The following is a 24,223-nucleotide window of genomic DNA, read 5'->3' as shown; positions in this document are numbered from 1 at the left end:
CACAAAAAAACTTGTTCATCATGTGAGATCCCTCTTTCCTCCTTACTTGATGCAGATCATATACCAACAGTTGAAAAAAAGATAACTTGTTTTCATAAAGTGTAGGATTAACAAATCAATCATGCGAATATATCAAAACGAACAAGAATTCAAGAACATGTTTACCTCTTTTTGCATCAACGTGTTGCCCCCTGCCTCAGTGATCACTCTTTTTCTTAGAACCATAATACTTCTCGTACCATCTAACAAACTTCTTCAACCATGTTTGAAGATTCCTCTTCGGTTTATACCCAAACTCCCTTTGCACCAAATTAATATTCGCATGACTAAAAGGGACATCACCATTTCTAGGCAACTTCATCACATGTTGTTTCGCTTTCACTTTCAACAACTTATCCAAAATAGTAACAAGATCCGCAACTGGCACAAGCGCGGTATTCCCTAAATTAAAAATCCTAACCCGTGCAGCCCCTTTTTTTCTTCCTACCCGATGAAACAGTGGTTAACCAGGGAGGTTAATTCATTGGTCTCGCCAAGTAGGATTAATCCCTTCTTTCCGAGGTCGATGGCTGGACCGTCCACTAACCTGTCTCCTACACAAGGAAACACACCGTGACTCTTAACAATGAGGATGGGGTGGGGGGTGCTCCTTGTTACCACTCTCCGGTCTGAGAATCAGTATTTGCTTGAGAGCAAAGTGTGTGTTTTAGTAGTAAGTGAGAGAGAGCAGATTAGCGTTACCTCAAACCTGGTCCGGGATGACATTTATAGCCGAAGAGCGAAGGAGGGTAATTGAGTGGCTAGACTGACAACGCGCATCCCTTTGCATGTGTGTTAGAAGCGCAGGTCACGGAAGTGTTAGACACTTCTTGTGGTAATGCCACGTCCTGCTGTGGCTGTCAGTCTGTGTGCCAGCTTTGCATACATGTGGGCTGGACAGGTGACTGTTGCCGGTGCCACTTGCTGGTTTGGACACTTAAGTCAAAGTGTCAGTCCCACTTGTATCGACGATAGGGTGTGGTGCTGGGACGCATCGCTACGTGCGGTAACCGTGGTTGTTACCGCATCCCTTGTTGTGACGAAAACAATCGTTTTCATATACAAGGTAAGTCTTCTCATCACTTGGCCGATTGGAAACGCCAAATGGGTTTGCGCGTGCCCGCATGAACGCATATAGATCCTTATCGATGGGGGTATTTGAGATGGGTGATGGTCACTCACGTCTAGCCTGGTGCGAGATTTGGGACCATACCCCTTCAAGTCCCCCCAGTCCAGTGTTGTTTCCTAATGCAAGTTGTAGGTGGTAGGAATACTGGATTATTAGTCGAAAGGGTGCCTTTGAAATCGGTTTGGAGAAGATTCTAGGCCGAGGTCTTTGCATCTGCTTCAAGTAAATCAATTCAGGGATTGAGTATTACTTGTGTAAGTAGCTGAATAGACTCGTGTAACCACTTTATAGAACCGGTGAGCAAGTTCAGGCTGATGCTGAAACATCACACGATATTTGCGGGCTGGTAGTGTGGTCTACTTGTTTCTGATATCATCAAAAATGATCCCCACCTGTTGGTGTGCCGAACCAACCTTTGAGATGGTGACGGAAGATGAGTATGAACTCGCCATTACCCGCAACCTCCAGTTATAACCTTTGCGGTTGTTGATGCAATTGTATTGGCGCCTCGTTGGCGCTTTATGTTAATCAACTGGACATGAAACGATGATCCCATACCTGTGGGGCATTCGTGTTCACCAATTGGTCCTTTGTTCTCAAGGTTCTGCATGCTCTTTGCGGTTACCTCGTTGTCTTGCATTGTCGGCTGTGTTTGGTCGAACAATGTGAGAAGTTGTGAGGAAAACAATGGGCAAATAAACATGGTCATAAGTAGAACTGTTCCCACCATTGTTTATTCTATGCAGACAATTGGTAGGTAAACAAAGTCATAAGCAGACTTGTTACCACCATTGTTGAGCTTCCTACTCTTGGAGTTCACAATGATTATCATTGTCCAGGTGAACTTCCTCGAGGCATTCGTTCTGTAGCTATTTCATGTTCATGAACTGGTCGTTCGGTCGCTTAAATAAATGGGATTTATTTAAGAGTAAAAACCGCACTGAAAACAGTTTTCCTTGAAGTAGCAATCATCGCCTTGCCCTATCGTGTGGTAGGGCAGGGTGCGGTGTTGTGGTCCACCATCTTTGTGATGTAAGTCTTGGCTTTGTTTGCGGACCGTAACGCATAGTTAGTGATGGGGTTTCTTTCCATAACCACCATTCCCATGGTTACAAATCGATCGCAGTACCAGTCGCGGCTGTTTCCCATAGCCACCATTCCCATTGTTAACAGAAGACTCGCTTTAAAAAGAATTTGAAGCTTGAATGGGCTCTTAGAAGTACTGCGTCGTAGTTTGCTGAGATGCGGTTTTCACAGTCCATAGAGCATCGCTGGTTCTGAGTATATGACAGACCCGCATGGGACGTGTGTGTGTGTGAGTTCCCCGCATGTGTCATACGTGGAACTAACGCTAGAACAAGCTTTGTTATCCCCGTTTAATAAGTTATCAATTTTTTTTTCAGGGGGTGTCTAAAGCGACATGCGGTATGGGTTGCGATACGAGATACCAGGTTAACCGCATGCTGCGTACATGAATTTGTCTTCATTTAGTTGTTTATTATAGACGTTGTAGACCGCACGTGCGAGTTGGTAGAAGTTGGTGAGATTTAGCTGGCATGTGTTGACATGACGGCGACTGTCGCACTGTCCAAGGCATTAATTGCACTGTAGTAGGAGTGCAAAGGTCGTCTGTTGTTAGGCGCATGGGCGGCCACACGAGCGTGGTAACCGTCAGAGAACCGTTGTCTGACACGTGGCGGTCTGCTATAGGCGCAGAAAGCGCACGTCTGTTCGGTTACCCTGCTCGCATTAGTTACGATGGGTATAAAACGGGAAACCTTTTAGGGTTTCCCTTCACTTATTCGAAATTCAAAAAAATTTATGGTTAGAGTTTGAGCGTTTCCTCTCTCTTCTCCGACCAGAATTCTTGATTTTCTGGTGAGAGTTTTCAAACTTGTTTTTCTTCTCCTTTTCTATTCTTTCTCTGATCATCTTGATGGCTACTCCTTCTAAACCATCATCTCCACCGCCTCCGAAGCCTACCCCACCGTCGTCACCGGCGACAGAAGAGGACGCTGAATTCATTCCTGCTAAAATGGAAAGAGTCCGACCTCCAGACATTGATGACGAAGGTTCATAGGCCGACAGAATTCGGGGCGATTTATCCACAGGAGGGTGATACTCCTATTAAAAAGACTGTAACTCTAAATTAACCTTTGTGTTATGTTTGTGTGAAAAGGCTTATCCATGCTATTAAAAATTGTAAAATATAAAATTAAGCCAAAAACTGAAAAAAGAAAAACAAAGTGAATAAAATATAAATTAAGCCAAAAACTGAAAAAAGAATAACAAAGTGAAGAAAGATGGGCAAATTAAAAGGCAGGCCATCTTAATTGATGGAATTTATCTGTTCCAAAGAAAAACACAAACTTGAATTTATTAATGTCAAATCACTTGTTGAAAATATAAAAAAAAAAATTGGGTGTAAATAGTAGGACTCTTTGATTTTTTCCTTTTGACACCAAAACTTTTCATCTTTACTTTTAATCTAAAACTATTTGAATTTTTTTACTTTTAACCTCAAAACTTTTTATCTTTTGCTTGCAGTTTAACCTCACAATATTTTTTACTTTCAACTTTTGTTCTCTATACTTTTCATTTTTCGCAAAACTTTCGTTTTACGTCCCATTCTAAATTTTGCGAGTTTACACGGCACAACATGTGTGTGTGGTTAAACGTTTTTACGTCATTTATTTTTTCCCATTTAACAGGTCCATCGTAATGCGCGGGTCCTAGACCGACTTAGTTATTCTTTTATATGTTTTACGTTTCAGTTTAGTTTCTTCGCATTAACACGCGTGAACTTCATTGTTGGAGGGTTGTGGCATTGGTGTTCGCCCCTACCACAACGTGAGAGTGCTTAATACTATTTCAAAGATAAAACATAGCACAAGTTAACCTATCTCAACTACATTTGTTCAAATATGACAAACTCTCTCGCTGATGTTAATAGGGTTATCTCAAGTTCAAATCCAACCACATGACTATCATGCGGTCTATCTATTTTTTATTTCTTTTAAATGCTTAAACTTTTGTGTAGCCTCATATTTTTAAATGGATTACTATAATATGATTTTTTTGGATGAGACCGGATTCATTGTGAAATCCTCTATAGATGAGTAACTGATCCATTTTCCAAATAACCTGTTTTGACATGTTACAGGACCCACACGTTAGGGGTGTGCATGGGTCGGTTTTTACTATTAACCATAACCGCTAGTTCGGTTATGGAGTTTTGGTAACCATAACCATAACAAAACTTCGGTTATGGTTAATCGGTTATGAAGTCGGTTATGGTTCGGTTTTGGTTAATTTCGGGTTAAGTAACCAAGCAAGGTTTTAAATAAATAAGGTTGTGCACGATTTGAACTTAGCTTGAGCCTATTTTATAAGATAACGAAGACTAAACTTTTTTGTTAAACTACCGATTTAGAGTTCTTTTTAAAAAGGTAATTCTCAAACAAAAACAATTATGGCCATAACACCTTAGTTCTTTATCAAAATAAATGACATCTACATCAAGATCATTTTGTTACTAACATACTTTTATCTTAGTAAAAACCCTCGATATGGTTTTGTAAAACACAAATCTATTATATAAAGTTAAAATCACAACTTCGGTTCGGTTTCGGTTATATTCGGTTAACCAAAGCTTCATAACCATACCCATAACCGATTGAGCGGTTATACAAAGTTTCATAACCATAACCATTGGTTATATTGGTAATCGGTTATTAGTGGTTCGGTTATGTCGGTTATGGTTCGGTTATCGGTTATGGTGGTTAATTTGCTCACCCCTACCACACGTTTTGCCACCATTGGTGAAAAGTTGATATATCCATTTTGGCCAATAAATAAATGAGGTTTAAACTGTATATATACTCCTCAAGTGTTAATAGTAGATGTTGTAAAGTGGATGGGTTGGGTAACGTGAATAACATCTCTCGTCCAATCAAATTTAATTTTTTAAGGGAATAATGGATTTTAATAATCCAAACTATTAGTCGTTGGCCGGCAACGGTCTCAACTTCAAAAATAACCAGTGGTGGTCTCACATTTTCACATATTGTAAACTAGGGGTGGCAAAATGGGTGGGTTGGGTAGGTTTGGGTAATGGGTTAGGATGGGTATTGGTTAGGATGAATTTATTAAGAAATGGGTTAGAATTAGGGCTATAAACCAATCGAACGAACACGAACAAGTCCTTGTTCACGTTCGTTCATTTAAGAAAATGAGCGTGTTCGCGAACGGTTCACAAAAACAAACAAACACAAATAAATTTGGCTAATGCGACAAAGGATAAAGATAGATGGCCAGAGAGTAGCACTCGAACTTGAATCCCTTGTTGTGGAACGGAGGTCAGTCGTATTTGCCGATGTAAATAATGAGAATTGAAAGGGAAATGATGCATAAACAAGGTGAAAGTGGGTTTCCTAGTTTAATAATTAGGGTAATAAAATAAATAAAAGTTTAATAATATAAAAAATACAAATAAAATATAAGAAAGTACAAAGATTTCACTTAAAACACAAACATACGAACGCAAATTAACGAATGTTCACGAACACATTCACGAACACCTTACCGAACGTTCACGAACACAATCGAACGAACGAGACCTCTGTTCACGTTCGTTCATTTAACTAATCAAACGAAAATTCTTGTTCATGTCCGTTTGTTTATTAAACGAACGAACATAAACGAACTTCCCGCCGAACGGTTCACAAACTGTTCGCTAAACGTTCGGTTCGTTTACAGCCCTAGTTAGAATGGGTTTAGGTCAAAATAGGTTTTTTTCAAAATAGATTTGAGCATGATAAAAAATCAAAAAAATTCTAAAAAAACCAAAAAATTATAAAAAATCCAAAAAACTGAAAAATATCAAAAAAAAAATCTAAAAAATAAAAAATATTTTAAAAAATCCAAAAAATAATAAAAAATCCAAAAAATTCTAAAAAATTCAAAAAAGTAATAAAAATTCAAAAAAATCAAAAAATTCAAAAAAATCAGAAAAAATTCAAAAAATCAAAAAATAAAAAATATCCAAAAAATTCTAAAAAAATCCTAAAAATCCAAATAATTTAAAAAAATAATAAAAATCTAATAATTCAAAAAAGTTCTAAAAAAAGCAAAAAAATAATAAAAAATCTAAAAAATCCTAAAAAATAAAAAAAATCCAAAAAATTCTAAAAAATCAAATAAATTCAAAAAAATAAAAAAAAATCCAAAAACTTCAAAAAAATCATAAAAAAATACTATAAAAAAATCCAAAAATTCTAAAAAAAACAAAAAACTAATAAGAAATAAAAAAATCCAAAAAATAAAAAAAATCTAAAAATACCGAAAAAATCCAAAAAATTCTAAAAAACTAATAAAAATCCAAAAAAAATCTTAAAAAATCAAAAAAGTTCAAAAAAATAATTCTAAAAAAAATCTAAAAATTCAAAAAAACAATAAAAAATCCAAAAAATTCTAAAAAAATCCAAAAAACCATAAAATATGTTGGTGCATATTTGTGACAACAGCTTAGATTTGGTCTTTGGATATCAAAATGAAGTGTAGAATACAAATAAATGTAGATTAAGAGTGAAGGGAAGAACGTGTGAAGATGCATGGTAGGATCATTCTACTACATTGCAGATAGAAAGTGATATGACGAGTTGGAGCTTACTTGCTTAACCAAAGATCGCTAGCTAACAGATCTACAATGAAGGAAACTTTTGGAGATTGGAAGCATCAGCTAAGGGGGAGTCTGTTGCTGAATGAAGCTATTGAAGCTGAAGCTATCCAAAGACCAAATACAATGCAAGACTACATGAAGAATGCAAAATGGCCGAAGACAAAGTTATTTTATGAAGCTATTGTCAAGGGGGAGTTTGTTGGTGCATATTTGTGACAACTTAGATTTGGTCTTTGGATATATTGTAAACGTTAGCGGGTTTAGCTTTGTAATAGTGAAATAATAGAGTTTGGGCTAAACAAAACCCACATTGGGTGATGGGGTACGAATTGGGCCTAGCCCATGTAGGAAACCCTAGCCTAATTTTGAAACCTTGTGTCACATAACAAGGCTTTGCATTAGGGTTTAGGTTAATTAGCCAAAAACGTTTTTGGAGAGGAATTTCATGAAGGCTTAGAGCTTGGACGAATTAGGGTTTTGATTGATTGTAATACTTGTGTTTGATAATCAATAAAAACCCGGTTGATAGTAATTTTTGTTTCTACTCGTTTCTGTGCTAATCATGTCTAGAGGATTCCGCACTCTAGATTGGATTAACAATTCTGTGACGATTCGTATGAATAAGGGGACCTACAAAATATTCTAAAAAATAAAAAAAAAAGTTTTAAAAGTGCTATATACTTTTTTATAATTTTTTTTGGATTTTTTTGAATTTTTTGGATATATTATTATATATTTTTTTATAAATTTTGATTTTTTTAGAACTTTTTGTATTTTTTATTATTATTATTTTTAATTTTTTAGATTTTTTTATTTTTTAGATTTTTTTGGATTTTTGGATTTTTTGGATTTTTTTAGAATTGTTTTTGATTTTTTGATTTTTTGGAATTTTTTATTATTTTTTTATTTTTTAGAATTTTTTTATTTTTGATTCTTTAGAATTTTTTGGATTTTTAATTATTTTTTTTGAATTTTTTTGAATTTTTATTATTATTTTTATTTTTTTGAATTTTTAACTTTTTTATTATTATTTTTTTATTTTTTTAGAATTTTTTTTTGATTTTTTGAGTTTTTTGATTTTTTATGATTTTTTAGAATTTTTTGATTTTTTAGATTTTTTTAATTTTTGATTTTTTAGAATTTTTTAGATTTTTATTATTTTTATTATTTTTTTTATTTTTTTTAGATTTTTTTGATTTTTTGAAAATTTTTATTATTTTTAATTTTTTATTAATTTTAAAATTTTAATTATTTGTGAAGCCAACATCTGCGAACACTCGAATAAGATGAACAATCTGCCTATAATGCTCTTTTTTGAGTTACCCATTTTTACCCAGCGTAGCACCCATCCTTACCCACGAACTATTTTAAATAGATATCATATAACTCATCCTATCCCATTTTTATTTTTAAAATGACCCAAAAAACCCAAATGGGTTTTATTTGCCAGGCTATTGTAGACTAATGGGCAACATAACCTTAATTTCTTTTTGTCCCCTTATCGGTTTCGGTTTAGTAAAGGTCAATTGGTTTACAATATATGAAAAGGTGGGACCACCACCGGTTATTTTTTAAGTTAAAACCGTTGTCGACTAATGGCTAATAGTTAGTATTATTAAAATCAATTATTCCCTTTTTTAAAAGTAAAAACTAAGGAACTATTTTTTTAATTTCGGAACAACCCATTACTAGATGCTCCTACAATTACAGCCACATGATTATCTTTGACAGAAAAGCAAATTCTTTGCTTTATTTTGACGATAAAGTCTGCCAGCCAGAACATGCACAAGAATATTTAAGAAAAAAAGTTTGCCATAATAATCACACGAATAGAATAACTTGTTACTATCCCACAAGTTATTCTCTAAGCTAGGATACGGTTTATTTTTGTACTATAAACATGTGTTACAACTGTTATTTCAATGCACTCCTCATTGATCATTTAGATCCATAGTTCCAGTTTTTGTAATTGCAATAAACAATGGCTGAAACTATTGCTACTGAACTCGTCAAAGTCCTTTTCCAGAAGCTGTCTGATGAAGCCTTCAAGCGAATTGCTCGCGCTCAGGGAATTCACAACGAGCTCAAGGAGTTGAAGACCACACTGTCCAGGATCCAAGATCTGCTTAATGATGCTTCCCAGAAGGAGGTGACTCATAAATCTGTCAAATCATGGCTGAATGCTCTCCAACATCTGGCTTACGATATCGATGACGTACTCGACGATTTGGCTACCGAAGACATGCATCGTGAGCTGACCCTGGAATCAAGAGCAATCATCTGCAGCAAGGTAAGAAAGCTCATCCCATCATGCTGCACAAATTTCTCACTAACTCATAGGCTGTCTCCCAAGTTAGATAGTATTAACAGAGAGTTAGAAAATCTAGAAAAACAAAAAACGGATCTAGGTTTGCTTAAGATAGATGAAAAGCCAAGAAATACTAGTAGAAGAAGCGAAACCTCTTTGCCAGAACGCCATGTTGTCGGAAGAGAAGTTGAGAAAGAGCAATTGCTTAAAAAGTTGTTGGGGGATGATGGGTCGTCTCAGGATAACTTTAGCGTCTTACCTATAGTTGGTATGGGTGGGGTTGGAAAAACCACTCTAGCTAGACTTTTGTATAACGATACAAAGGTGCAGCGTCACTTTGAACCCAAGGCATGGGTTTGTGTTTCAGATGATTTTGATATTTTCAAGATAAGTGATACTATACTTCAAGATGTGACTAAAGAAAACAAGAAATTTAAAGATCTAAATCAGCTTCAAAAGGCTCTCACTGAGCAATTTAAGGACAAACGATTTCTACTAGTAGTTGATGACGTGTGGAGTGAAAACTATGGTGATTGGGAAAACCTAGTGCGCCCATTTCTATCATGTGCTCCTGGAAGTAGGATAATCATGACAACTCGTAAGGAGCATTTGCTCAAACAGATAGGTTTTCATAACGTAGACCGTCTCAAGAGTTTGTCGAATGAAGATGCATTGCGTTTATTTGCAGTACATGCATTGGGGGTAGATAACTTCGACTCACACACGACACTTAAACCGCAAGGTGAAGGTATTGTGAAAAAGTGTGGTCGTTTGCCTTTGGCTTTAAAGGCAATTGGAAGGCTTTTAAGGACAAAAACAGATAGAGAAGACTGGGATGACGTGTTGAATAGCGAGATATGGGATGTAGAAATTGGTAATGCCACTGAAAATGGTAAAGATGTGGAAAATAGTGATAAGATTGTTCCGGCACTTAGGATAAGCTACCATGAACTTTCTGCAGATTTGAAGCAGTTGTTTGCATACTGTTCCTTGTTCCCCAAAGACTTTTTGTTTGACAAGGAGGAGTTGGTATCATTGTGGATGGCAGAAGGGTTTTTGAACCCATCCAAGTCACCAGAACGCTTGGGCCGTGAATATTTTGAAATTTTATTATCAAGGTCATTTTTCCAACATGCACCTAATGATGAATCATTGTTTATCATGCATGATCTCATGAATGACTTGGCCACTTTTGTTGCCGGAGAATTTTTTCTAAGGTTTGACAATCATATGAAGACAAAGACAGAAGCTTTGGCAAAGTATCGCCATATGTCATTTACTCGTGAGGAGTATGTAGGTTACCAAAAGTTTGAGGCATTCAAAGGAGCCAAAAGCTTGAGAACATTTTTAGCAGTATCTCTCGGTGTGGATAAAGATTGGGGCTATTTTTACTTATCCTCTAAGATTTTGGATGACTTACTTCCAGAGTTAACATTGTTAAGGGTCCTTTCTTTGAGTCGTTTTCAGATAAGTGAGGTACCGGAGTTCATTGATACTTTGAAACACTTGCGGTATCTTAACTTATCCCGAACAAATATAAAAGAGTTACCGGAGAATGTTGGCAACCTTTATAATCTACAGACATTGATTGTTACTAAGTGTCGGTGGTTAACTAAGCTGCCTAAAAGCTTCTTAAATCTTAAAAGGTTACGACATTTTGACATAATAGATACTCCGTTGGAGAAGTTGCCATTGGGGATTGGTGAGTTGGGAAGCCTTCAGACTCTCACCAGGATCATCATTGAAGGAGATGATGGCTTTGCAATAAATGAGCTCAAGGGATTAACAAATCTCCATGGGGAAGTTTCCCTTGAGGGATTGCACAAAGTGCAAAGCGCAAAGCATGCACGGGAGGCGAACTTATCTCTAAAAAAGATTACTGGATTAGAGCTGCAATGGGTCAATGAATTTGATGGCTCACGAATGGATGCACTTGAAGAGGAAGTTCTCAATGAGCTGAAACCTAATAGTGATACGTTGAAAACGCTTTCAGTCGTGTCATACGGGGGAACACAAATTTCAAATTGGGTTGGTGATCGCTCTTTTCATGAGTTGGTTAATGTGTCAATACGTGGTTGTAGAAAATGCACATCTCTACCCCCATTTGGGTTGCTCCCTTCACTTAAGAGGCTGCAGATTCAAGGCATGGAAGAGGTTAAAATCATAGGTTTGGAGTTAACCGGAAATGATGTTAACGCCTTCTGTTCACTTGAAGTTCTAAGATTTGAAGATATGTCTGGATGGGAGGGGTGGTCAACTATAAATGAGGGTTCAGCAGCCATGTTTCCATGCCTTAAAGAGCTTTCTATAATCAATTGTCCACAATTGATTAATGTCTCACTTCAAGCACTGCCTTCACTCAAGGTTATTGAAATTGACAGATGTGGTGATGGTGTGTTGAGATGTCTGGTTCAGGTAGCTTCATCAGTCACTAAATTGAAAATAAGTTATGTATCAGGGCTTACATATGAGGTGTGGAGAGGAGTTATAAGGTATCTTAAGGAAGTTGAAGAATTAAGTATCAGGGGATGTAATGAAATAAAATACTTGTGGGAATCAGAAACAGAGGCAAGTAAGCTTCTTGTGAGATTAAAGGAATTGAGGTTAGGGGAATGTTCAGGTTTGGTAAGTTTAGAGGAGAAAGAGGAGGATGACAATTTTGGGAGCAGCACCCTGTTATCTCTTAGAAGTTTGCATGTATACTCTTGTAGTAGCATAAAGCGTTTATGCTGTCCAAATAGCATCGAGAGTTTGGATATTGTTGGTTGTTCAGTTATTACAGATGTCCTCCTCCCAAAAGGAGGAGGGAATAAGCTCAAATCACTTCGTATAGACAATTGTGATAAACTTGAGGGAAAAATCAACAACACAAGCATGCCAATGCTTGAAACCCTAAATATTGATAAATGGGAAAATCTAAGATCAATCAGTGAATTGAGTAACTCCACTCACCTCACCAGCCTGGGTATATATGATTGTCCACATATTGTGTCACTTCCAGAGCTTCAGTTATCAAACCTCACCCGTTTGTCAATTAGTGAATGTGAAAGTCTGGAGTCATTACCTGAGCTATCAAACCTCACCAGTTTGTCAATTTGGACATGTGAAAGTCTGGAGTCATTACCTGAACTATCAAATCTCACCTTTTTGTCAATTAGTGATTGTAAACGTCTGGTGTCATTACCTGAGCTAAAGAATCTCGCCTTGTTAAAAGATCTGAAAATCAGAAGGTGTCCAGGTATTGATGTTTCCATTCATGGTGGGCGTTGGCCTCCCAAATTGTGTTCCCTTGAACTAGAAGGGTTGAAGAAGCCCATATCAGAGTGGGGGGATCTGAATTTTCCAACTTCCCTTGTTGACCTAACGTTATATGGTGAACCCCATGTGAGTGATTTTAGTCAATTGTCCAACCTTTCCCCTTCTTCTCTTACATCTCTGGACATAACTGGATTTGATAAACTGGAATCACTATCAAAAGGACTCCAACACCTCACATCCCTTCAACATCTGGCCATTTTCAGCTGCCCAAAGGTGAACGATCTACCAGAGACGCTGTTACCTTCACTTTTGAGTTTGAGAATATATGATGATTGCCCAAAATTGAAAGAAAGGTGTTCAGGAAGAGGCTCCCACTACTGGCCCCTCATCTCTCATATCCCCTGCATCGACAATTGAAGACTAATTGAAAGAAAGGTACATACATGTTAATTAAATATCAGTTAATAATTATTGCTAGACGTTGTTTTAAATAAATAATCCTTACCTTCTTCTTCTTGTTTCTCTGTAGTCACTGAAAACAGATTTCCTGTCGTGAATACCAAATCACCGACATCGTACCACCATCTTCACACATCATATCGGATTTATAAAGCCACCACAGCTTTTCCGGCGACCCGTCAGGTAACAATTAACGTCGCCAAACCTCTAATTATTTATTTTCAATGTTTTGGCTACTGGTTTCTTTCTAGTTTGGGCCTGTTTTAATGTTGGAAGCCCAACTGGTTTACAATTAAGGAATGTTATTTAGCCCAACATAATTCATAGTCTTCATTTGGGTGTTTAGCAAAACCAGCTCGGTTTGGTTAAAACCGTTTTGAGTCAAAATAGGTTCGGTCGTAAGCCGGTTATGAAGTAAAATATTTGATACAAATCGGTTTGGGTCGCGTTGAAAGAGTTTCACCTTTTTAAACCCCTAGTTTTCTAACATCAAAGAGTGTTGTTTGACCCTTGAATTTTTAAAATTGCAGTTAAAGAAAGAAGAAAATCTATCAAGGTTTCTTCAAATCAACAAAACAGATCCAAGATACATCAGAATTGCTGGAAAGGGCACTACGTCTACTGCGTTAACTTGGTTCACTTACATGCTTCAAACATCCTGAGATTCAAGATAAGGTTGCAACCGAAATCAAAGAGACAACAAAAATGAGAAACAATGCCACAAATGTTGTAGAATTTGCAAACGCCGTGAGTGAAGAAAGCCTAGAAAAAAATGCAAAATCTTCATGCAGATTTCAACGGAACTATCAAGACTATCATGCAGTTCCAGTGGTATGCTATCTCAGATATATAGCAATTTCTAATACTTTGACTTACAGGAGAGTCAGAGGTTAACATCGTACAGGTTAGGCCGACCCAAAGCTCTTTTTTTGTCTAAAAATTATAAATGAATTATTTTTAATAATTAGGGTCTCAACAAAAGAAGTAATATTTCAATGATAGTCTAATATTTTTATTAAAATAATTTCAAGGATCTTATTTTTAAAAAATACACTTTGGGTATCTTAATATCCGATAAAGATAAAAGTGAGGTAATTAAAATGTTGCAATTTTCATATGCTCTTGTTTACTAAGATGAAATGTTTAGGTGGAAATAACACCATCAGATGCCATATTTATGTATGCTTTCCAGTGTGATGATGTATCTGTTGGTTATGAGGTGAAGACAGGAGATACCGTACCATATCTGCCACACACAAGGGTTAAGTTTGATGAGTTTGTACCAGAAGATGGTTTCTCTTTTCATCACATTGTGGCTTTCATCCAGAAAGCTCCTTTAAGTTTACAGCTTTGCAGGTTTGTAAAACACAACCCATATCGATCATTTCTTTTTCGTTCAGATCATGTAACTAAACCCTTGATATGTAAAATTTTATGTGGTCCGGTTTACCAGTCAACCTTAAAGTTATGTCATATGACCAAAGCAAAATTATTTATCATAAAATGTATATTGTTTGTTTACGATTTTGACATGATTTACCGTTTTGATGCAGAAACACAAGCGAGACAAAGAATTTGTTTGGCTCAAGAATTTGCGTGTGTGCAGAGGAAGATCTTTGCTTCTATTTAGTTAAGTTCTTTCATTTTCAAGCTGATTAAAAACAAAAGTGCAAAGTACAGAATGATGCTTAATCTTCACATTGATGGTGATACAGAGTTGATCCATGATCTAGCATACTCGTATTTGGTGCGACTAAACACACGGAAGTGGACTGGAAAATGGTTCAAGCTAAAAACGGCATAACTTTCATTACGTTTGAAGTTATACGGGGATAAGTAATGGACATAAACGTCTCAACAAGCCACACGCTTGGACAAATGCTATAGGCAGGTTTTCCCCGACTCTCGGCACCCAATTTCGACATCTAGAGCTCCAATTTTGAAGTCAAGGTTTTCCCCAATTTTAGCAGTTTTAATTAATTTCGACTGTTTGTAAAAAAGGGCTTGATTTTTTAACTAGATATTTATTCGTTGTTTTTTAGGCTGTTAATTTCAAGGAACCCTTGGAGCGGTTACAAGTTGCGTCTAGTGGCACTTGTCGTTCATGGTCCAAGTTACATACCTTTTATTGGAACTTATAACCAATGAAGAATTAATGGAATTTTGCCTCTAATGGCGAGTTACCACTAATGAGGATTATGGAACTAGCCTATGATGTCAAGTTACCATCTGATGAAGATTAAAGGAACTTACCACTGAAACAAGTTACCTCTAGTGAAGATCGATGAAGTCTCGCTAATGAAGAAGAGATGCCACGTGTTAGCCTATCATTTGGCGAAGACAATCGGTTGAGAGGATGTTATACATAATTGTCACTTGTCAATTTCGTACATCTCAACAAGATAACAAAAACATGAGTCCGCATTGAATTTATTATCACTCGACCCCATAGCTTATTGTATCAAGTAGTTGAGAGTGAATTTGGTGCATGAACTTATGTGTGCAAACTTCAGAGGAAATTTGCAAGTCACAGAACCTTGCATAGCTAGGAAATCGCCTTGAATTTCAATTGTGATTTGTGACTAGCTTTACATTATGTATTGAAACATTCGATTTTAATTACCCGAGTTCAAAAGGTCATGCGCAGTAATGTTATGACCCCTAGATCTATAGATGTAGTTTTTAAAAGATTTAATTTTGCTATTTAAAAAGGGGTGGCGGTGCAGCTTGTTGCCCGTTTACCATTTATCTCGGTGTACTTTTTTATGGGCAAGTAAATTTCAAAATAAATAAAAGAGTTAAATGCCATTTTAGTCCCTATGGTTTGGACCATTTTGTCAGTTTAGTCCAAAGGTTTCATTTTTCGCATGTGGGTCAAAAAGGTTTCACCGTTGCCATTTTAGTCCATTGGGTCAACTTCATCTATTTTTTCTGTTAACGAGAAGGTCAATTCGGTCATTTTATATGTAATTCTGTTAACTAAAAGGGCCCCGAATTGCCATTCTCGTTAACAAAAATAATGGATGAAGTTGACCTAGTGGACTAAAATGGCAACGGTCAAACCTTTTTGGACCCACAAGTGAAAAATGAAACCTTTAGACTAAACTGGCAAAATGGCCCAAACCATAGGGACTAAAATGACATTTAACTCTATATAGAAATTAGAAGTTGAAAAGAGTTAAATGCTTGATTGGTCCCTGTGGTTTGCAAATATTACAGACTTGGTCCTAGTGGTTCACTAATTACAAAGTTGGTCCCGATAGTTGTAATTTTTGCACTCGGGTGGTCCTTATCACTAATCCATGTTAGATTTTTCAGTTAAATATGTGTAAAATAACATAAATACCCCTGAACAATTAAGAGATCTAAAAATATATAAATTATAATTATTAATAAATTCAAGTAGGACCCATTTTCTACCCCTCCCCCACCCCCACCTTCTTCTTCTTCAATCTCTAATGTCTTCCTAAACCACCATAACCACCCATATTTCCAGCTGACAATAAAACCTCCAACACCACTGTCTCACCTCCACCACCGGTAACCCACTACAACCGTCGTCAACCCACCACAACCACCTCGACCACAGTCTCAATCAGTATAAATTCTGAGCGAACCGAACAATTTCATCAAGTAACCATAAGTTCAACATCAATTCAGCTCCAAAACCACAACAAAAGAAATATATTCGGCCACAAAAACCTAAAACCCGGTGCATACATGTTAAAAACCAAATATCTAAAAATATTTACAAACATTATGAAATCAAAACCTTCGAGAAAATAGAAGCAGTGAGTTCATCCGGCCGGCGCTGCGACGAAGAAACCTCCTGAGCCGGAAATGACACCGAAGCACTAATAACATTTCGGCTGGCACTGGATTTGAAATTGCGAACTCGAAGATCACAAATACGACGAAATTGAAGCCTAGGGTTTACTGGAACCAAATTTGGTCTAGTTGATAATTCATTGTTAACAGAGGAAAAGGAAACCACTGAGAACACAGGAGAAGAAGCCATTGCTATTAAGAATGAGATTATGAGAAGAACTGAAGAAAGAAGAAGAACAACAATGGCGACGGTGGTGGTGAGAGACGGTGGTCGAGGTGGTTGTGGTGGGTTGACGTTGGTTATGGTGGGTTACCGGTGGTGGAGGTGAGACAGTGGTGGTGGTGGAGGTTTTTTGCCACCTGAAAATATGGGTGGTTATGGTGGTCTAGGAAGAACACATCAGAGGATTGAAGAAAAGAAGAAGGTGGGGGAGGGGTAGAGGTAGGAAATTTTATTAATAATTATAATTTATATATTTTTAGTTTTCTAAATTGTTCAGGGCTATTTATGTCATTTAACACATATTTAACTGAAAAATCTAACATGGGTTAGTGATAAGGACCACCCGAGTGCAAAAAATACAACTATCGAGACCAACTTTGTAATTATTGAACCAGTAGGACCAAGTCTGCAATATTTGCAAACCACAGGGAGCACATAGGCATTTAACTCAGCTGAAAACAAAAAACATTTCTTTAACTAATACCTCTTTCTTAGAACAGTTCTTCACTTCTTCTACTCTCATTTATTGCTTTGTTCAATTGACGAAAGAGTGATACTTGACATGTTGATTAACTAATATTTCATTGCAAACTAGCTAGTAATGAATCTAGGGTATTCGCTAAGTCTTAGTTTGATTGTGATCTACAAAGTCAATCTCCCTACAACATTGTATCCTGGAAAGATGTAATTCTCATGGTAGCATAGTTATCGATAGCGAATAGCGACAAATAGCGACGAGATACCTATATGCTACGTAGCGATAGCGACGAAATAGCGCCCGCTATTTTGTGTTTAGCGATAAGGTAGTTAAAAATTTAAGAAATAAAAAATAGCTAATTGTAATTATATATATATATAATGTTAATTTTATACTTTTTATGTATAGATTTTGAAGTTTAAGGATCAAATGTAAATTAGTGATGATAGAGGGGGTTAAATGTTAAAATACACAAACTATTTTTACACTTTTATGTAATTTTTTACAAGTTTTAGGGACTATATGTTAACTAGTGAAAAGATAGAGGGGTTAAAGGTTAAAATCCAAAAGATTATTTAACCCTAAAAAGCTAAAACACAGACTGCAGCCGCTCTTATTCTTCTTCTCTTCTTCCTGACTTGAGACTGCAGCCGCTCTTATTCTTCTTCTCTTCTTCTTCCTGACTTCCGGTAGGTTTCCGGCAGATATTACAGCACCGGAGCCAGAATTCGTGGTCGGAATCCTGCTACAATGACGCTATTTTCCCGCTTTTCAGGCGCTACAGCAACTTAGCGCTCATCTACCTATTCGCATCGCTATTCGCTATTGCGCCCGCAATGGTCGCAATTGATAACTATGCATGGTAGTAACTCGAAACATATCCATTCATGTTGCAATGTCTTATACAGAATCAATATATACGGTAGACATGATCTGTAAAGTTACAACTAGTGAATGCGATTTAGATAGTCGGAATGCACAACTACTATAATGAAATGATTGTTTGATACCCTGTACTATTGCAACTTCAGTTTACAATAATAAGTTTAGATGCAGGTAATGAGGTAACAGAACAAAAGTAATCATAAGAGTCAAACCTGAATGAAAAGAATTATCATCAAAAGATCACAAAATTAACCAAACACATATCAAGAAATTTATATAAAAAAAAACAGCAAGTCAAACTCCAATCAAGAAATTAAACAAGAAAGCATCATAAACATTCAAACTAATGTGTTGTATTTATTTGAATACCATAAAACCATAGAAGTCCAACCACATAAACTTGCTTTGTTAGTCAACAAGCCTACAATAAAAATGCTACATAAAAATTACATTCGCACGAGTTAACAAGAACACAAAGTTCTCAAATGAAGACCACGACGTTTGAGATCCCTCTTTCCTCCTAACTTAATGCAACATCATATACCAACAGATGAAAACAACATAAGTTTTCAAAAAGTGCAAAAATAACAAAAGAATCATGCTGAGTATATCAAAACGAATAATAATTCAAGAACAAGTTTACCACTTTTTGCCTCAATGATCACTTTTATTCCTCGAACCATAATACTTCTCATACCATCTAATAAACTTTTTCAACCCCATTTGAAGATCCGTCGTTGATTTATACCCAAACTCCCTTTGCGCCAAACTAATATTCGCACGAGTAAACAGGACATCACCATTTCGCTTTCACTTTCAACTTCTCCAAAATACTTGCAAGATCCGAAACAGGCACAGGCATAGTATTCCCTAGATTAAAAATTCTAAACTGTGCAGCCCCTTTTTTCTTCCCACCACTTCCTGTACTCTTTTCAGCAGTGTCTAACGCACCTAAACAACCCTTTCCAATATCATCAATATACGTAAAATCACGCGCAACGATCCCATCAATATCTTTAGTGAAGAAAAAGTATGCCATGTCCGGTCTACCCCACGGTCCATAAACCGTAAAGAACCTTAAACCCGTTAGCGACAACCCGTAAATATGATTATACGTATGCGAGATTTCTTCACCCGCATTTTTCGTTGCAGCGTATAGGCTTGCGGGTGGGGTTGATCTGTTCGGTCTTTTCCGACAGACCTAGAAGAGGCCCAAACAATTGCAGGCTGTGGGTTTGCATTTTTACAGACTTCAAGAATACTAACAAAACCAGCAATATTACCATGTAGTACCTCAAAAAGTTTGTTCAGCAAAACAGCATCATTTATGCCCCCTTCCACAATAAAAATCCCATTTTTTTCAAACAATTGTTGACGAGCCCTTTTGAGGGTAGAATTGTAATAATTGTTAAAATTATCTTAACCTAAAACACAGTCGTTTCAAGGCGGCGCTGATGAGGGTTCTGACGAAGCCGGCTGCTCCGATGACCAAAACAGAGTACCCTGTTTTTGATCGGATGTTGACTGATGACTTAACCATTTTTCCCATCTGGATCCCTATACACACAAACAGCTCCTGGTTTAACCTAATCGAACAGAGAGCGAGTGGTCATGTAAAAATAGCGATATTAGAAATGTAACCTAGGACAAACGAATTATTAAGGCGTTGTATAATAACACAATAGAAGGAACCCGCACGATGCAAATGGTTCAAAAGGTTTCGATTAAATTGAGACAGAATGAAACTAAAATCAAATATATGATCAAGTACACTCATTTCACAAAACCTTAGTTATTCCCAAAATGTTAAATGTCAGTTTTGGTCATTTTACCTATTAATTTCATAAATAAACAGCGCTTGCCTAACATTTAAGCATCTAAATTTTACAACTTCTAACATAAGCATGTCGAAACGCATCCAAAAAGAGGTGTATGGTTTCAATATTTTCAGATCGAGGTGTGAATTCTTCTTATAGTGTAACATTACCACAAGAAAAGTAAGCTTCATAGTTCACCATCGAAAATGAGCATGCAATACAATAACCATCTATAAAACCATATGTGACAACTCAGCAATTGAAACTCAGTTATAGCTAGAGGTGGCAAATTCGACCCGATTACTTATAAATGAATGATTAGTGGTGTATTTAGAATTTTTTTATTTTTTAGAATTTTTTATTTTTTGGATTTTTTATTTTTTATGAATTTTTTTGATTTTTTATTATTTTTTGGATTTTTTGATTTTTTAGATTTTTTATATTTTTTTATTATTGTTTTGATTTTTTAGAATTTTTTTGATTTTTTTAGAATTATTCTGATTTTTTTACAATTTTTTTGATTTTTTAGATTTTTTTTTTGTTATTTTTAATATTTTTTTTTATTTTTAAACAAAGAACGACGGGAGAGTACTACGGCGGCGATTGGTGAAGTCGCAGTTGTGAATAGATATCTACGAGTAGTAATTAGTTTAGTGATTTTTTTAGAATTATTCTGTTTTTTTTTTATCCACCACCTCATAGCCCATCCTAACATAGTGACTAATTTTGTTTGATCCATCTTAACCCATCTTAAAATCTAAAATACCCATATCAACCCAAAATGGAATGGATGGACTTGTTTTGCCAGGCCTAATATAAACGTACTTAAAAGATGAAAGGGCTGAGAGTAGCCAAATGTCTATTTAAATGCATGCATCATCCTAAATCAACTTATTCGAATATTAAGATTACTAATGCAGCATTTAGTTAAAAAAGGAATGAACTATAAATGTTTGCGGGTCAACCTACATAATCTGTTGAGGACACATTTAACTGCTATAATCAAAATGTATTTAAGTTCAGATATATGAAACGAAGAACCAACCTCTACAATCTGAGCCACTTCTGAAATTGAATCTTCATGCTTTTTGGTTGCCAATTTCAAGTAAACCTCTACCTATGGCTTGACTTGATTCGAGTCGTTAATATTTTCTCAAATGTCATTCCTCTGAACCATATTGTTCTGAAATTGAATCTTCATGCTTTTTGGTTGCCCTCCACCCTGCCCTGGCCCATGGCCTCTCCCTCTCCCGGAACTTAAACCCAAGGTCATATTCTTCTGAACCATATTGTTCTGAACCACTGGTGAAGTGGGTTTGTGGGTTAGGAAAACCGACACCTCATAGGCCATAGTAACCTCTAGGTTGAGGACTATTGCCCTCCAACTCAGATTGGGTAAATTGCTACTTTGTTGTGGGTTAGATGAATAAGCATATATAGAACTTCCATAATATCCCTGTGGTTGTTGCATTTGCGGATATGGCGAGTGGTTTATATGAGGTTGAGGGGCAGGTGAGGGAAACGTTTGGCTGGTCTGCAAACCTGTTGAACCAAAAAATAATTATGTAAATTAATAAGAAAGGCAATTTAACGCATGCCAAAAATATAAGAAAATCAAAGTATCAAACTACTATTGTATGTCCAAGAAGTGGAAATTTCAACCCATTTACTTTGAATGGATCAATTCCAGTTATATATGGGTAAAATAACATTCTTTTAAATTGCTTAGAACTTAAAGGGAACGGGTCAAACAAACTGATAGTTGCCCAAAGTGTAATTGTTATACATAAACCTTCCTAAATCAATCACTCAAAAAATAAGAATATTACTGAAAGAGTAAAATGCATGTATAGTCCCTGTGGTTTGGTGAAATTTCACCTTTAGTCCCCAGCTTTTAAAAATTACACCCGTGCTCCCCGTGGTTTGTCAAGTTGTTACTCGGATAGTCCCTAGAGTGGATGGCCGTTAGTTTTCGCCGTTAAGTCCATGTAAAATTACTAAAGTACCCTTAACTCAATAATTAAAACACCCTACCCCATCCATCCACCCTCTTCCTCTTCTCCACCCCACCAACACCACTGCCTATCTCTCGACATCACCGCCACTTCTGCCCACCTCCACCCTCCCACTTCTGCACCTTCAGGCGACTTTAACCCTCTCTCTCTAAAATTCTATCTAAAAAGAGATTGTTCCTTCCTCTATGCCCAAAGGGTCATCATTTGGTGGGTCAATCCCACCTCATCCACCGTTAATCCCATTTGACCACTTGATTTAGTCTCCAATCAGGTTGATAAAGATGATTCCTCCAATTGCTCTTCAGATCTGGATGACTCTCTTTGGCTTTACGACCTAATTGGGCTCATGGTTTAAGAACATTTTAATTTCATTGTTACATATAGATGTTTCACATTTGTGGATATTAAGGTATTGTACTATCTCTCTGATGGTTTAATGATTGAATAGATAAATGGGGAAAATTCAATAGCCTTAACATTGATTTGGGTGACAAGCAAAATAATCAGTAGATTTGGATTGAGATTGGGGTTTCATATGGAGACGAAAGAAAAGACGATACAAATAAGCATGAAATTCAATGGATGTTAGATACCATTGAGCCTCTCTTCTGACTCTGTTGTGAGACCTTAAATTTGTACTACAACCATAGATCTGCTTGTTATAGAGTAGACCCATCAAGAAGGAATCGCCCATTGCCTCAGTTTAAGGAAAAGCAATAATAACCAATTGACTGTTGTCAAGAGCCAATTCAAAAGATGTTTGGAATTGTTGATCTTCAGTAAGATTCCTTGATCTCAACTCCAATTAAGTTCAAGATGTACCGGAGGTTGAAGGTGTTTTGACTTTTTACAGGTTAGGCATTAAATTCATGATGTCAATTACAATATGAAAAACTCCTAACATATGAAACACATCATCATCCACTAGTATGTAGAGATTAGAAATCCGTAATATCAATTGATGTCAGCCACAATCAAGGATGAAAAAGAAAATGTGGCGACAGAAGAAAGAGACATTACCATTACCATTTCTTTTACAATTTACACATGCAGACAGAAGTGGCGGTGGGTGGGAGGTGGTGCAGATGGGGTGGAGAAGAGGGAGTGTGTGGGTGGGGGTGGGGTGGGGTGGGGTGTTTTAATTTTTAATATGTTGTTTTTTAATGATAAGGGTAATTTTGTCATTTCACTACATCTTAACTGAGAAAACTAATGTCCATCTACTTCAGGGACTATCCGAGTAACAAACGAGCAAACCACAGGGAGCACACGTGTAATTTTGAAAATGTAGGGACTAAAGGTGAAACTTTACCAAACCACAGGGACTATCCGTGCATTTTACTCTTACTGAAATAATATAATATGACTAAAATGGTGGGTAAAACCGACCCGTTTAGGACCGCACGACATGATCAACCATTTGATATTCATATTGCTACCTTAGAAACAGAGCACCAATTTAAAAATTTTCATACTTGTTTTGTAACAATATCAGAAGTTATGTGCCTCCAATCCAATCATCTTAAAAGGTGAATTAACAATATGACAACAATATGGTAATATGGTATTACGTGCATGAGTGGATGAAAAATTCTGTGATAGCTGAGGACTGACCTTGCTCCTGTGCTTGTTCCCATAATACGCAGCCAATGGGTTGGTGTAATAGTTAAAGCTTTGAGAAGTTGTCTGCGCCTGAGTTTCAGAGTTTGTTGTGGATTCAAGTAACGGGTTTGAGAGACTAACAGCTGAATGGTCATTATTATAAGTTGCATCCTCCTGTGAAGCTTCCATTCGCATAGCTTTTAGTATTTCTCTTCTCTTAGTTGACTCTTCCATTGACCTTGCTGTGAATTATCCTAGAGAATACATAAAAAAAATGAACGACCTTGTAAACAGATACGAGAGAGAGAGTACGAACCAGAAATCAGAGCAACAAATCTGACTAGAAAATGGTAGTGTAGAGAGATTCACCTAAAACTTTATATGCAACACATAGATATTATGTGGAAAAAACAAAAGAAGTGATATCAACCATCAGAGGAGTAAAGAAGCCATACAGATTCAGAGATCAGGATATCAGAAGAGTACGAGTACTGACCTTTTG

At 36.5% G+C, this 24,223-nt stretch overlaps 1 protein-coding gene and 1 pseudogene across 1 annotated transcript; one reads left to right on the top strand and one right to left on the bottom strand.

The window, feature by feature from the left end:
• Positions 1-196: 196 nt before the first annotated feature.
• Positions 197-23,955, bottom strand: LOC110902306 (annotated as a pseudogene).
• Positions 8,830-15,495, top strand: LOC110900253 (putative disease resistance protein At3g14460). Its single transcript, XM_035981787.1, has 6 exons — positions 8,830-12,767; positions 12,944-13,056; positions 13,404-13,704; positions 14,021-14,229; positions 14,427-14,823; positions 14,916-15,495. The coding sequence occupies exons 1-2, from the start codon at positions 8,830-8,832 to the stop codon at positions 12,948-12,950; spliced, it is 3,945 nt and encodes a 1,314-aa protein (XP_035837680.1). The 3' UTR covers positions 12,951-13,056; positions 13,404-13,704; positions 14,021-14,229; positions 14,427-14,823; positions 14,916-15,495.
• Positions 23,956-24,223: the final 268 nt, after the last annotated feature.

The sequence above is a fragment of the Helianthus annuus genome, chromosome 13 (assembly GCF_002127325.2).
Source record: "Helianthus annuus cultivar XRQ/B chromosome 13, HanXRQr2.0-SUNRISE, whole genome shotgun sequence".
In the NCBI taxonomy this organism is placed as follows: domain Eukaryota; kingdom Viridiplantae; phylum Streptophyta; class Magnoliopsida; order Asterales; family Asteraceae; genus Helianthus; species Helianthus annuus.
The sequence above is the reverse complement of the archived record's forward strand: the minus strand, read 5'-3'. Positions and strand labels throughout refer to the sequence as shown.

Bases quoted from the DNA above. Each gene is read 5' to 3' on its own strand.
- LOC110900253 (XM_035981787.1), top strand. From the start codon at position 8,830: ATGGCTGAAACTATTGCTACTGAACTCGTCAAAGTCCTTTTCCAGAAG.